The sequence below is a fragment of the Cyprinodon tularosa genome, unplaced genomic scaffold (genome assembly GCF_016077235.1).
Source record: "Cyprinodon tularosa strain WSP-4 unplaced genomic scaffold, ASM1607723v1 ctg918, whole genome shotgun sequence".
NCBI lineage: Eukaryota > Metazoa > Chordata > Actinopteri > Cyprinodontiformes > Cyprinodontidae > Cyprinodon > Cyprinodon tularosa.
In genome coordinates, this window is record NW_024039694.1 from 192,483 (window position 1) to 208,221 (window position 15,739).

General features: G+C 38.4%; 1 protein-coding gene across 6 annotated transcripts in view; it reads left to right on the forward strand.

Moving 5' to 3' along the window:
- LOC119776187 (myosin VIIA and Rab interacting protein) overlaps positions 1 to 15,739 on the forward strand; it is a 193,188-nt gene that overhangs the window by 2,652 nt on the left and 174,797 nt on the right. For all 6 annotated transcript variants that reach the window (XM_038274471.1, XM_038274468.1, XM_038274470.1 and 3 more), the window contains exon 2: positions 8,503 to 8,711. In XM_038274471.1, the coding sequence (XP_038130399.1) occupies positions 8,602 to 8,711 (110 nt within the window). In that variant the 5' untranslated portion in view covers positions 8,503 to 8,601. The remainder of the gene's footprint in view (positions 1 to 8,502; positions 8,712 to 15,739) is intronic.

Sequence of the window (15,739 nt, forward strand, 5' to 3'; positions counted from 1 at the left end):
TTATGTAACTTGAGAAGATCAGATCCATCGCTCCGCTATGGCAGTCTGAGCTCCACCCTTAAACACGAAAGCTAAATAAGCTAAAAGCTGTTAGCCAACAAAACCCTTACCTTAGCAGGCATATTTTTGGTTATCTGATGTAGAAAAATCTTGAGAGAAAATGTGACATTTTTTTTATGAGTAACTCCACGACTTCTCGATTGTTCTAAGCAGTCTTCTATCAGATTAAAAAACACTTTGCAACACTGAATGCAACTGCTGTCAGTTGCTTTCAGGAAATCTGAACCTTAAAATTAAAAGTTTAGTGCCCCTAGTGTAAAAGCTACAAAGTGTTGCTTCAAGGCTTGTTCTATGTCTTGGTTTAGTTTTTTCATTCTCCTCTTAGTTAAGAATATGTATTAGAGTTTAAGGCTTCAGAGAGACTAATAAAATCTGATAAAAGGTTGCCATTTCAGATTTAAATACCTCATAAACTGTTTAATTGTAATTAGGATTTTATTCAGTTAGGATATAATATAATAATTCCATTGTTCAATTTGTTATACAATGTGTTTTATTCTCATCAGCTAGAAAAAGCCTCTTTCTTCCTGGAGCCCAAATAAGAGCCAACCTGCAGCTGCCTACCAGATGTGTGTCATAGGAGGTTGGAGATTGAAAATCCACCTTATCTGTCTTCATCAAATGGGAGACACTTTTACTCACATATTTGATTGAATTGACTCTGTAAAGTGCCTTAAGATAGCATGTGTTATGAATTGGTGTCATATAAATAAAAGAAATTGAAAACTGGATTGAATGATTCTACGTTCTGCATTTAGTTAGCTATAAAAAAAATGTACCATTCATAGTCATAGTGTGTCTGTAGGGAAATCAGATCTATTCAACAAAAAGCAGGTGAAATGGTGCCTGGCTAGAAACAAAAACGCAATAATGTCACGATAGGGGGGTTCCTTGAAGATACAGTTCAATTGTAAGAAATTAATTCTGGTTTCATAATCTTAAATTGAAAAGTCGTTTTAGAGCAGATTAGACACATTTGCAATTCTTCTACAAATTAAGAAATTCCTGATTCTTTTTCTCGTGATAGAAATGGCTCTATGAAAAGGTTAGTAATACACACCATAGACTTTTTTTTTTTTTTAGTATTAGTATTGGTTAAAGAAGCTAAATGTCAGTACAAATCTTTGCGTAGTAAAAGTTTCCACATGCTGTTGTAAGATCTAATCACTAATCAGCCATAATGCATTCACTTACTGGTATGAAAGTGGATTCTTTCAAGGGTCTCTTTCACCGTTCAGTCTGGTTAAGATGAAAGCCTGATCATTCCTACTTGCAAAGTGTCTAAAGCGAGCCTATTCATTAATTTAAGGCAGAACACTGAAGACATAGGAACAGCCAGCTTCATACCTCACTCATTTGCAGGCAGTTTGTTGTACTCACCTTCCATCCAAATAATATTTTAACTGCAGGCAGTCTCAATCTCCTTCTCACTTGCTGTGAAAAAAACAGCCAATAGAAGGGAGAGGGTCTAAAACAAGCAGTTCATTTAGCGCGTGGCTGCACCTGCCCTTTTAGAGCTCCAACAGGGCCTTGTTCTCAGTTTGTCCATCGTCTCTGAGGTGACGCATCACAGCAGAGCCAAGTGCTCCACAGGATGGTGTCGGTTACAATTTAGTTTGTTGGTTCTAATGTATTTGGCACATCTGAGTTCATAAGTTTATTATGCGGCGATAAAGACCAACTGGCTATTGTAGAAAAAAAGCTCATAGTTATGCTCTCTAAGAGGGATGTATTGGCTTTGACCTATTTTTTCCAGATTCCACCTGTCCCTGTAAGTGAGAGTGTCAGTTTGAAGGTGTTGCTTTTGTAGCTCAAAAGAACTACAGGGGTGGACTTTAGTGTAGTGCCAATCAAAATGTGACACAAATACCTGGACTTGTCCCTCTGTATTTCTATCCAGTACAGCATCAGGTTGGGGTAAGATGTTATAGTTGGAGTGAATATTTGAGCGCCACTGTGTGCTGTATTTCTGCTTCTGTAAAAGATATTAGCTGCACAAAGGATATATTTACATTGTTATCAGCCTTTCTAAACAGATACTGGGCAAGTTGACTCTTTTGTTTTCACAGCAGCTATTTTTCTGCAAACAAGTTTTCTACAAAAAAAAAAAAAACTGCTACATACTTGTCAACTAGTATGCTAATTTGTAATATAAGGGGTTGCCTAACATTACAGACTTTATTCTATTAGTTTCCAGCTTAGCTCTGCTCCAGCTCAGATTGTATGTATAGAGTGTAAAAATAAATGTAGGCTTTAATTAGGCGCGGTCTTTAGAATTAACTGATTATGTTATATACAATGCACAAGTTGATTTTTTTTTCTCATCCACAGAATCAAACTTATCTGTATAGGATTAGAGTCATACAAATACCCTGATGATGGATACAAAAAATCATAGAGATGAACTTGCTAGATGTTTGTTGCATGTATATACCCAAGCCTGTTAGTAAGCCTTGATAAATTCAACATGCCTGTACAAACTCTCAGTCATCTCAGTCATGGTGACAACAAACAGACTTAAATCAGGGCCAACCTAACTTTTGCTCAGCATTTCTAAAATAATCAGTTGGTTCTGTCGGCTTGCACCATAGCAACCTGTTGTTGAAGCCCTGATGAATTTTAGGAGGCTCTGATGAATCTGGAGGCTCATCCTCCCAGGAAATAAGAAACTAAATTTAAATAAATAACTAAAATCTCAAAAGGCATCATTAAAATCCATAAGTGATGAGACACACATATATCATGAGGGTATGTTCTGACCAGTACTGAACTGAATCTATTGTTATCTTAGCCAAAGAGGTTATGTTTTTAGTCCAATTTGTGTTTGTTTGTTAGTTTATCTGTCAATCTGTGTACAGGAAAACTTGAAAAGATATCAATGGATTTAAATGACATTTTTACCAAAGGTGCACCTCAGTACAAGGAACAATCCATTACCTTTTGGTGATGATCCACATCATAATCTGGATGTATGATTTTTAAAAATGATTCTTTAACATTATTTGGCGGAACAAGCAGTTCCCCCCTCAAACCAGAGGGTGGCAGCAGTGATTATTGACAGCTTCAGCATCAAGTATTACACTGAAGACAAATGCACAAGAAAGGTGAGCCATGCCTCGCTTGAAGTCCCAATCTGCTGATCAAATAAGAAAGCAGAGCGCAGAGTGAATGAAGAAGATTTGAGCAGAACAAACACCAGAGGCTGCAGACACACGCTGTGCCTTATTTATAAACCTAGGGAAAGGATTTTAAGGAAATCATTACCAAAGGTGCTCTTGATCCACAGGAAAAATTCACTACAATTTGCTAATGTTCTGCAAGTTTTAGCTATAGGTGCAAGTCAAAATATAGAGCAAAATGTGCTGCTTTGCAAAGGTCGGATGTCTCACAGTCCTTTTCTAGCTATTTGTTATTTTTACCAAATTGCCATTGCCTTGTCACATTTCCTTCAAAAACAAACTAAAAAGAATTCTTATTTTACTAATGCTATATATGATGTAGAGATGTTCTTATAAATGCTTTTAATTTCTGATTTAAAAAGCGTTAACGAAGTTTATGAGCGTATGAGATATATCTGCCTCTTCTGTGGCAGATATATCCCAGAATGCTTTGCACAGAGAGATCTCCTTGCAAATCATTATGGGATTTGCTGTCACAGGGACCTGCTGTCGCCATAGGCTGTTGCTACCCAACAGCAGTGACTAATAACAAAGATGGCACAGGCACCGCGTGGTGGAGGAGTTACATAACAAGTGTAGCAAAAAACAGTGATCATCTGTCTGAACGGTCAGTTAACTGAGTTTGCTATTCCACTAGTCCACTATATAGTCCCTGCTGTTTGTGGACACACAGGGCATGCACGAGGAGAAATTGGCCCATGCATGCTCTTGCACTCGCATTTTTTTGGAGTGGAGAGGGCGTGTCTTTTAAAAAATCCTTCACAATACCTTTAAATAAAAATCCATCTCTACGCTTTTAAGTTATCTTTGCTTTTCAGTTAAAGAAAAAAAAATCAGTTAGCTGTCGAGCCATGTCCGTAATATATGTGTGTACACTGCAAAAACATTCTGAAAATGAGTAGAATTTCTTAAAATAAGTGTATTTACCCTTAATTTTAGTAAGGAAAATAAGTATGAGGATTTTTAACCCTTAAAATGAGATAATTTGACATTATACACTTGAAATAAGAGACTGCTGTTATTTGTTCTTATTTCAAATGTAAATTGTCTTGTTCCATTAGCATTAGCAAACGTACTTATTTTAAGAAAAATTGACTTAGATTTACATTTTTTGCAGTGACAGTACATGCATGGTTATGTTTCACTGCAGACATGACTGGTTCTCCGTCACCACTGTTGACAGTTCTCATGATAAAGAAGACCTGAACAAGTGCCTTGCAGCCAAACAGTAATGACTGCGCTGTCAGCGCGTATCCATCACTCCATCCTATAGTTTTAAAAAAATCAGGACAATGTGGTCTCTGTTGGTATTGGACATTGATTTGAAGGATATAACCAAGTAGCATCATAATCTTCATGAGAATACTCCTGCTGAGATTTCATAGTAAATAGAGTTTGACATACAGCTACCAGAAAATCTTGTGATGTGGCAGCTAGGAGAGTAATTCTTTAAATAGTGACATCACCTCTTTGTCACATGAATGTTGACAGATTCAGCTTGAGTGAAGACCAACCTTTCCTTTTGTAGTCAAAAAGTAGTTTTGGATAATTGTAGCTGTTAGGAATAAATGACAAAAAGACAGTTTGATTGAATAAGATACATTTAAGATATATGCTAAGATAATTATTCCATCCTAACATTTGCTTCTCAGATGTTTGTCAAAAACTAATAAATCGTAAATACATGTGAGAGTGTTTGAAAATGTCTTGCAGCACATTATACTGAACTTGAAAATTTGATTGCAGTACTGACTAAAAAACATTTTGATGCCTCTTATGGATATATCTCTTTGCATTCTTGTCTAATAGATGACAATTTCTTTAAATTTCTTTGTTTATTCAAAAGAAGCACCATGATCCTCCATCTATTAAAATGCAGTTATTCAAAGGACAAAGGCCTCATTTCATTATGTATAAAGTTTCCTTTTAAGTGTCATAAGTAAGGATCTGTAGTAGAAAGATGCTAATTACCAACATGTGTTATAGCTATTATGAGTGCTCCAACAAACTTAATAAAATAATAATTGAAGTCGTATGTCATATGTAAATTAGATAAAAACAACTAGGTGAATGTTAGAAATACTCAGCCTTTATTTCTACTCTCTTATTTTTTTCTTATTTCATACAGATTTACTTTTTATCAGGTGCAGGTTGCAGACTTTGTGGGGACATTGTAACACTTTACTTTGCATGTTCACACATATCTGCAACAACTTTTGAATTAAATGTCATCCTGGAAGACTTTAGCTGTGATGAAGAATTCAGTGGCTGAATGGGGAGCTTTTATGAATTGCGAAGCAACAGTGTGTATCCTATTCACACTGTTAAATAACTGATCTGAGACGCTGCCATATTTAGACGTCATCCTCTGCCGCTGCTGAATGCAACATAAACTTCTCTCTCACCCTTAATGTTTGCTTACATCCAGCTTTTTGCCAATGGCATTGAGAGTTACCCATTGAATGACTGAAACATCTCTGACTGACGTGTTTAAGGACAAAACTGAGCAAATATTTCATTCAGGTTTCCTGAAACCAGGGCCATCAGCTCAAGTGTGCTTTTCTTGGTAGAACCGCTGAATTTAACAAGAGTCTGCTGTGATGTGAGTGTTGAAATAAGTGACCCGAGCCAAGGAAAAAAGTTGAGTGTCAATAATGAAACCATGGCCTTAGTTTGCTGGACAAAACACCACTTGATAGTGTGTAACTTCAATATTTCTCAGTGTTGACAGTAGACAGATCTCACCTCTTCACAGCTCCCCCCTCTGTGTTGTTGCTGAGAAAATGAGATCTTATCACTTAAAATGGCAAACAGCTTCGAAGGTGTGATTTATTTTTTTTTCATTTCTAGCTAAATGGATGCTGTTAAAGTAACATAAATAATGTAAAAAGATCAAAATTATTTGCAATGGGTTGCTTCTTCTTTAGAAATTGTGTTTAGAGGAAGAGTTATCTGTTTGTCAAAGATCCCAGCATCATAAATGGTGATTTGAATTGCATATATTCAGCCAAATACTCATTGGACAGAAATGGCTTTGGGGAGGTGTATGTGACTCAGAGTTTTATATCACTGACCCAGAGAATGCTAAAAATAACGCGAATAATTCATTAATTAATGTTTGTTAGGAAGTTTGGCCTACAATTTTAATTGTTAGCATATGCCATGATGGGATGAAGAGATATTTAGGTTATTTATTTATGTTCTTGTGGCACTGGATCTTATTTCACCTCTAGCTATTCAGCTAGAAGTTATTTCAATCACTAAACTATACTGCTCATTTCATATTCTAAAAAATGCTTTGTCCAAATTCTGGTCAAAATAAATAAAAAAGCTGACTGTAGTTTTATATTTAGTAAATCAGTATTTAGCAATCCAGCAGTGCTTGCAAAGTGAAACGAGGGGGCCATTTGCGGCCCTCAGGATAATTTTGTGAGGCCATTACATGCTGTTTTTTGTTTTGCTAAGCATTTTTCAGCCAGGGAAAGCCTGCAAGTGTCATGATGGGATTCAGGTTTCTAACCCACATGCAGAACACAACGGAGGCAGATGAAAAGTTTGACTGTTTATTGAAATAAACACAATGAGATATATTGAGAAACAGATCCGGGACTGGTCACACAGGGTTCTCTGTAGAGAGGGACAGTTAGGTCAGCCAGGATGCGGGAGATCGTAGCCAGAGGAATTGTGCAGGTTTGTACCTGTGACGTGATTCAGCTTTAGCAGCTGAGGGAGGGAACCAGGTGGGTCCAGAGGCTTGAAGTTGGCAGAGGGCTTAGCAACGGCAGGGCTTGACTTCAGACTTATCAGTGTTCTGATCCAGAGTTTCCTTCCGATCCTCTTCTTGAGGGCGGGCAGGCAGGTTCAGACAGTTAGATTCTTCAGGTGAGCTCCTGAGAGTCGGCAGGCAGATTTCAGCAGATGAAACTCTTCCAGAGTTCCAGGGTTCAGTCAGGTTTCTTCCTAGGAGGCAGAGAAGACAAAAAACGGATCAGGTTCAAGTTCAAGTTTCAGGGGAGTCAGAGAATCAGACAGGCTGGTTGGCTCAGGCTAACCATAACTGGCTTAACACTCTGGCGCTGGAGTGTAGTCCTGCCGCTGCTTATATGCTGGTCTCCTGATGACTGATGGATCGCAGGTGTGGTCGTCAGCTCAGCTCCAGGAGACCTAGAGGCGCCCTCTGCTGGAGGAAGGTGGACAGACCTCCAGATCCCAACAGCAAGACTATTTCTGTTTTGGAATTTTCCTTGCCTTATCAGTCATTTTTCTATAGAAATTAAACTTCTTTGTTTAATTTAAATATTACAAGCTTAATTTACAGTTGAGCTGGTTATCTGCACTTACGTAGTATAGGTAGTCTTTCTCAAATTGGTACAAGTGCACAAAAAACCCCATAAACCATGAAAAAGTTGTTGTTGCCTGCTTTTTTTAATGCAACAAATCATATAAGTAATTTTTTTTGTTTTTGCTTTACGTGTATAAATATTTTCTGCCATCCCGCTGCATACATTTCTGCCGGCCTGCAATGACAACTTGTCTTGATTAATATGATTCTTTTTATCACACACTGATTATTGTATCAAAGCCATCTTTGTGGCTGCAATGATGGTAGAAATTTGTGAGTGTCCGTTTCACCTGACTGAAGGCTCAAAAACTGCAGATGCAGTTAAGTTTCAGATTTGAAAAATAGCTTTGGACGTGGTAAATGTTTACATTTGCAAATCCTCCACTCATGAATTTGCACTGTTTGGTCGTTAGAAAATGAACTTCTATTGATTAAGGCAAACACACAAAAAAGATTTAAACACCTCCGGCTGAATTGCGAATGCAAATCACTTTGCATGTTCTTTGAGGATCTGCTCTGCAAGAACAAACACGTTTGCATTGTTTGAAAATCAGGCCTATAATGTGGTGGCTTTGAGAATGTAGCTAAAGCAGCTTCAGTGGACATGTTTAACAGGTCCAATGTTCTGTCTAGAGCTGTTTAAACTGTCACATTAAGGGAAGAAATCTTTCCAGACAGTTTTCATCTGCTCTAGGAAGGAAATGGATCCTGCAGGCAAAAAACTGGCAGCACTAATCTTGTTCACAATTTAGGAAAGTGGATGCTGCAGAATGATTTGCATGCTGAAGTAAAGGCATTTCTGGATGAAAATATCTGTAAAAGTGCTGATTTCTTAACTGATTTTATCTAACAAGGAGTCAATAAATTTACCAAATTCACAAGCATGTTTTTTGTCTATTTCTTTATGTGCCTTACCCACAGGGTTGTCCCAGCCTCGGCCTCCGGAGCCCCAACACCTGTGACTCTTCTCTTCCTCTCTTTGACCAGCAGCCATAGCTCACAGTGGCGAGGCCAGGGACAATGGGACGCAAGCTGGACCTATCGGGGCTAACAGATGACGAGGCCGAGCATGTGCTGAAAGTGGTCCGGCGTGACATGAAGCTGCGAAAAAAAGAGGAGGAGAGGCTGAGGTGAGATGACATTCTCCTGCCTGTTTTTTATTTTTTTTAACATTTGACACTTTGAGAAGGATCTGACAAAAGCGGATAGAGGAGAGATGTCAGCCATCTGCGAGCTAAAATAATCCGATAAAGTGACGATCAGCTGGCTTGTGTTCTGGTGATCTTGCATCATAACTGTTTTTTTTCCATTGGTATTTCATTGTTGGGTGTATTGACAGCCGGATCGTTATGGCTGTGCATTTTTTTTTATATATATGATTAACCCTTACCCCCACTTGGTTATGATAGTCTGCCTGGAATTGATTTTCCTCATATACACTATATTGCCAAAAGTATTTGCTCACCCATCCAAATTATTGGAATCAGGTGTTCCAATCACTTCCATGGCCACAGGTGTATAAATTCAAGCACCTAGGCATGCAGACTGTTTTTACAAACATTTGTGAAAGAATGGGTCGCTCTCAGGAGCTCAGTGAATTCCAGCGTGGAACTGTGATAGGATGCCACCTGTGCAACAAATCCAGTCGTGAAATTTCCTCGCTCCTAAATATTCCACAGTCAACTGTCAGCTGTATTATAAGAAAATGGAAGTGTTTGGGAACGACAGCAACTCAGCCACGAAGTGGTAGGCCACGTAAACTGACGGAGCGGGGTCAGCGGATGCTGACGCGCATAGTGCGAAGAGGTCGCCAACTTTCTGCAGAGTCAATCACTACAGACCTCCAAACTTCATGTGGCCTTCAGATTAGCTCAAGAACAGTGCGCAGAGAGCTTCATGGAATGGGTTTCCATGGTCGAGCAGCTGCATCCAAGCCATACATCACCAAGTGCAATGCAAAGCGTCGGATGCGGTGGTGTAAAGCACGCCGCCACTGGACTCTAGAGCAGTGGAGACGCGTTCTCTGGAGTGACGAATCGCGCTTCTCCATCTGGCAATCTGATGGACGGGTCTGGGTTTGGCGGTTGCCAGGAGAACGGTACTTGTCTGACTGCATTGTGCCAAGTGTAAAGTTTGGTGGAGGGGGGATTATGGTGTGGGGTTGTTTTTCAGGAGCTGGGCTTGGCCCCTTAGTTCCAGTGAAAGGAACTCTGAATGCTTCAGCATACCAAGACATTTTGGACAATTCCATGCTCCCAACTTTGTGGGAACAGTTTGGAGCTGGCCCCTTCCTCTTCCAACATGACTGTGCACCAGTGCACAAAGCAAGGTCCATAAAGACATGGATGACAGAGTCTGGTGTGGATGAACTTGACTGGCCTGCACAGAGTCCTGACCTCAACCCGATAGAACACCTTTGGGATGAATTAGAGCGGAGACTGAGAGCCAGGCCTTCTCGTCCAACATCAGTGTGCGACCTCACAAATGCGCTTCTGGAAGAATGGTCAAAAATTCCCATAAACACACTCCTAAACCTTGTGGACAGCCTTCCCAGAAGAGTTGAAGCTGTTCTAGCTGCAAAGGGTGGACCGACGTCATATTGAACCCTATGGATTAGGAACGGGATGTCACTTAAGCTCATATGTGAGTCAAGGCAGGTGAGCAAATACTTTTGGCAATATAGTGTATGTTATAAGAAAACTTAGTAACTTTGACATTATAGCCAAACAGCTCAAGACGTATGTTAAAAAAAACGCCCCAATGCTCTGTCTAGAGCTGTTACAAGGATTGCATTGTTTCACTTCAAGTTGGTTCATAATGTGAGGGAATCATCCAGGGATGCATCAACTTACCAGTGTTTTAGCCTTGACTTTCTAAGAATAGGTGAGCTATGCTTCTGCTCCATTGTCTAGTCGGACTGACTGCCTCCAAAGGCCATAGTTGGTAAAACAGATTGCAATACTCATGTTTTAATTGTGAACCACTCTCAGTTTTATGTTCAATTAACAGACTAACCCGCCTCTTGTTCCAGTAATAGCAATTGTCAGCATTTGTGCAGCTGGTTTACTTGTTATCTTTGTCAGATCCAACTGTTTCTATCCCCATTTATGTCACCATCTTGCTCCTTATTCATTCTTTTTGTGTCCTTGGCTGTTATTAGTTTATCAACAGACAAAACACATTTACATTAAAATTCTGCTATTCTAATGTAAATAATTATTAGAGTTATGCTAATATTGTATTACATTACTGTTCATGACTGACTATAGTTGTATCTAAAGTGATTGACGGGTGCATCTCATAGTGACTGTCTTTGTGATTCTGGGTTGTTTGTTTGGGGAACCCAGATGAGCTGATAGCAATATGGGGTGGCACATCAAAATCAAAAGCTTGTTTTTCAGTTGGTATATTCTTAAACCTTTTTTTTTTTTTTCAAATAAAAAGAATATTACTGACCAGGCATTTAAATGCATTGTATAACTTATTCTGTGCATATATCGTCATATTAAGCAAAATTAGGGAATTTTAATATACGGTTACCTTTGAACTATTGAAATTTATTCAGATTAACAGCCAAAGTTCCCAACTACAAAATTTTGAGACAATAAATCTTTATTAGGGTGTCTACACTGTTTTAATTTATTAGCTAAGTTTCTTGAAACTACAGAAGGTTTGGCAAAGGAGAATTGGGTGGCAGTGACTGGAGAAGAACAGCATTTCTAACTACTTAAAAACACTGAAAAGATCATAAAAATAAAATTTAACTAAACCTTAGGCCTATTGTGCCTGATATAAGCAAAGAAACAGAATACAATAGAAATAAATTGTTCCTCAGTTTGGAAATAAAAAAAAAAATGGGTGGAATCAAACCATGGAATGTTGCTTAATTTGATCTGAACTTACTCTTCTGCTTTACACTGATAGAATCAGCCAGGAGAGCATTATGATACAGCAGCTAACAGACAACCCCCAGCAGACTTCTAGAGGATCAGTTTATTTAAGTTATAAGACCTAACAACCCTTCCTTTGCAATTGAATTGGGCACCCCTGCTCTCTAAGACATACCTCATTTCACTTGACTATGATGAAAAATATCTGCAGACATGTAAACAGTAGGTCTCTGGGATGCAGCCACCTGTATACACACAGGTGGTTGACATCAGTTACTGGGCAAACAAATTAGACCCAGCAACATACTGGCAGACACCATCACACTTTCATCTAACAGAAATGGATAAACTAATTACTTTAACGCCCAATCTTGATCTGTTGCAGTTCTAAGCAGTGCATCCAGAGCTTGACAGGTGTAACACTCTCCTCAACGTCTTTTACTTATACTGAGACCACAGCTTGAACCAATACCATTTATTAACAGAACACTTCTTAACTGTGTATTCCAAGTAGAAAAGTATTAAAATATAAAACCCAGTATAAGCAGGGCAAACTCTAACATTCTGGCTTGCTGCATTACCAGAGATGGTAATGGTGATACCATATTTCATGTTCTACTCTCCCAATGACAGCTTTTAGTGATAACAATCAAAGCAAAAATCTGACGAGCCCAGGTTACAGTTTGAAATGCTCTTTAGCATTGTTTACTTTTATGTCTGCATGTTCAGTGATACTTTAAAAGAACTCAGACTAAGCTTTAGAAAAGAGACCAACAGCTTTATATGATTGGTTCTCTTGTCCTTTTCTCAACATTCTTTGATTCATCATCTGAAATCCTTTAGTCAGAGAGACCTTAATGCTCAGCCCCAGTCTTACCGATTCTTACTTAACCTGCCACATGTTCTGGTCCGCATTGTTCTCCTTGCTTCCTGTCCTCTGATTACCAAACTTTAAGCCAGGAAGGACTGTTTTTGTTTCCTTGGATGTGGATTTTGCCAAAAATGTGGACTCAGTTGTACAGTTTTAGTGTATCTGCTGTCCTAACATATTGCAAAATATGTTTTTATCAGCTTTTCGAAACTGGTTAAAACCTATAATTTTCAAGGCACAAATATTCCCTGACTTGGCCCCAAACAAGTTATTTTGCTATGGATTCATAACAAATCAGAGGTTTATTGTTCCGGAGTGGATGCCACAAGTGATTAGACCGCTTCAGTTGGAGCGCTAAACATCTCAGCTAAACTCAGAGGGCCATAATAAACTAACAAGACAGAGCAGAATCCAGCCATCAGTATGTGGAGCATGCATGAAAAAACATCTTATTTTCCTGGAAACAGTTTCAAAGCAAAGATGCACTCCCAAATTATTAGGCTGTAAAATGTTTCCCCACCAAGCTGTCACGAACGATCAGAAATACTTTAAGTCTCTCAGGCTGTTATTACTGCTTTGTGCTGAAAGAGGATGAGCTGGATACTGGTGATTTATTTGGCACCAGCTGTTTATGAAAGTGATCAGAATTGGGATCCATGTTGTTATTTTTCTTTGGATATTAGATTCCAATAGACAGATCCGCTTAGTTCTGCTCTGACTGTGAGATACCGAGTTACTGATAATGGCCAACTGAATCCCATTATATATAAATATAAATACTACTTTTTAGATAGAAAAAATATGATTTTTGCTTGCAAACATGTTCAATATCAGTACTATTGTTACAAGTCTTAGTACAGACATTAAACATTTCCAAGTATTCAAAAAGTTAAGACATATTTAACGAAAAAAAAAATGCAAATTTTTTTTTAGATTGCTCCTGCATTGTGTTTCAAAAAAATCTTAATTGTATTACTTTTTATGTATCAATTTGTGACATTTCCTGCAGCTCTTTAACCTTAGAAGTCCTAGTCCAATATCGCATTAAATAGTTAATACAATCAATGCCATATATTTTCCTGAAAATCCAATTTTAAAGTCCAGGAAAATAGCACCCTACATTTTCATGGTGTTATATTAGATACACTAACTTACAGCAGTATTAGAGACTCTGAAACAATGGCTTTAAATGACTCAGAAATGTTTTCCCAACTTGAGTTTTTACAGGAAACATTCTCTATGCTGCCACCACAAATTGGTTAACTAGGTTAGGAAAGCTATATTTACTGTTTTGATACACAGCTTAAAGTAACCCTGAGCCACAGAAATTTAAGATTTTTTCAGAATACCAATTAACTGAGATTTCTCATAATTTCTACTAAAGACTTTTTTTTTTATCAGCCCAATGATTTTGTATGTTTACCTTCTCAAAAGAGAGGGTTGGATATGCAGTACCAGCCGTGCTGGTGGGCCAATTTATTTATTTTTTTAATATGATTCTTGAATTGTGATCAGCGCAAAATTAATATGAGGGTAGAATATTCTCAAAAGCCATCACCTAAGAAAAGCATATCAGTATCAGTTGTTTCTGAAAATGATATGAGTTACTTTGCTAATACAAGTGTCGGACTTTCCTTAGCTGAAAATGTTTTTACTTTCACATCATTTCGCTAAGTTAACATCAGTTTATTTTTGTATATAATTTGGGCACATGATACATAATTAAATGATTTCCAGTTTTTTTTGTTCAGAAAAAACGTAAGGTTTATGGTCCTGCTTAATTTACAGCACTGTCTGTAAACCTTGTGAAAATAAACAACGTTTCAGCTGTTCCCTTCCACACAGACAGCTGCACATCTATACATCTCTGATACTGATTATTGTACATTATTGAACATTTTCTGATCAGGACATCCATACGCATAATGATATACTATCACAATGCTTAGGCTTAGTATTGTGGGCATGCTTTCTTAAATATGCTTTTTTTTAGACACATTTTATTTTGACAACAGGATATGTATGTGAAAGACAGCTGTTTTCAAATAATCTTTCACAATTCTAGACAAAGGTTAAAACTAAACTCTTCAGGTCGGTGGAGAGTCCTTGTCTCAAGTGGAGGAGTTCAAGTATCTCAGGGTCTTGTTAACGAGTGAGGGACGGATGGAGCATGAGATCGACAGACGGATTGGTGCAGCGTCAGCAGTGATGCGGTCGCTGTGTCTGACTGTCGTGGTGAAGTGGAGCTGAGTTGGGGGAGCAAAGCTCTCAATTTACCGATCAATCTACTTTCCCACCCTCACCTATGGTCATGAGATCTGGGTAATGCGCGAAAGGACAAGATTACGATTACAAGCGACCGAAATGAGTTTCCTTTGCAGGGTGGCTGGGTGCACCCTTCGAGATCGGGCGAGGAGCTCAGTTACCCGGGAGGAGCTCGGAGTAGAGTCGTTGCTCCTCCAAATTGAAAGGAGCCAGCTGAAGTGGCTCTGGCATCTGTTTCGGATGCCTCCTGGTCGCCTCCCTCGGGAGGTGTTCCAGGCATGTCCCATTGGGAGGATGCCTCGTGGAAGGCCCAGGACAAGCAGGAGGAACTATGCATCTGAGCTGTGTTGCCTTAGGGTCTCCCCAGAGCAGCTGGAGGAAGTGTGTGTGTGGATCAGGAAGTCTGGGCATCTCTGCTTAGACTGCTGCCTCTGCGACCCGGTCCCGGCTAAAGCGGAAGAAAGTGACTAAACTTTGTTTTATGCTATTTGTAGTACAGAAGCGATGAAAGAAGCTTAAGATGACACTTTTTTTTTTTTTTAAAGGAAAAGGAATTAGAACTAAGAAATTAGAAATAAGAAACTTTATTTTAATCCTGAGTTACTGATCATTATGTATGCTGTTTTTTAAATTTAAGATTTGCTAGTATTTTCTAGATTTAATAAAGTGTACAAAGTCACACCACAAAGAAATTCAATGCCAAGCTTATGACTCAGCCTGTATTCTAATTGACCTCTGTGCTGTATAATAAAAGTTGTTGAAACGTCAACATACTGAAATGCCATAAATATGCAAAGTAATGACACAGATGGCTGTCCGGCTCTTTGAGGACTTCTTAAATTTTTTTATTTTATCCTAATTAGGCCAGCTACATTCGGAAATTCATTGTACTTTTGTACTTTAGTTTGTTAATGAATGCCTTTTTGAATATTATTGGTTTACACAACACTATAACAAAATAAAGTTCATATATATTTTTGTGTACTGAGAAGATAACAGATCTTGCTGTCCTTGCTTGCTACAGGTTTTTCTCAGCTCTGCAAATCATTGTCTTTTCTGCTGTGGCAAATGGGATATCTGATACTCTGTCTGTTGAGTTTGTTTAAGAACAATATGCCTCAAACAAATTTTA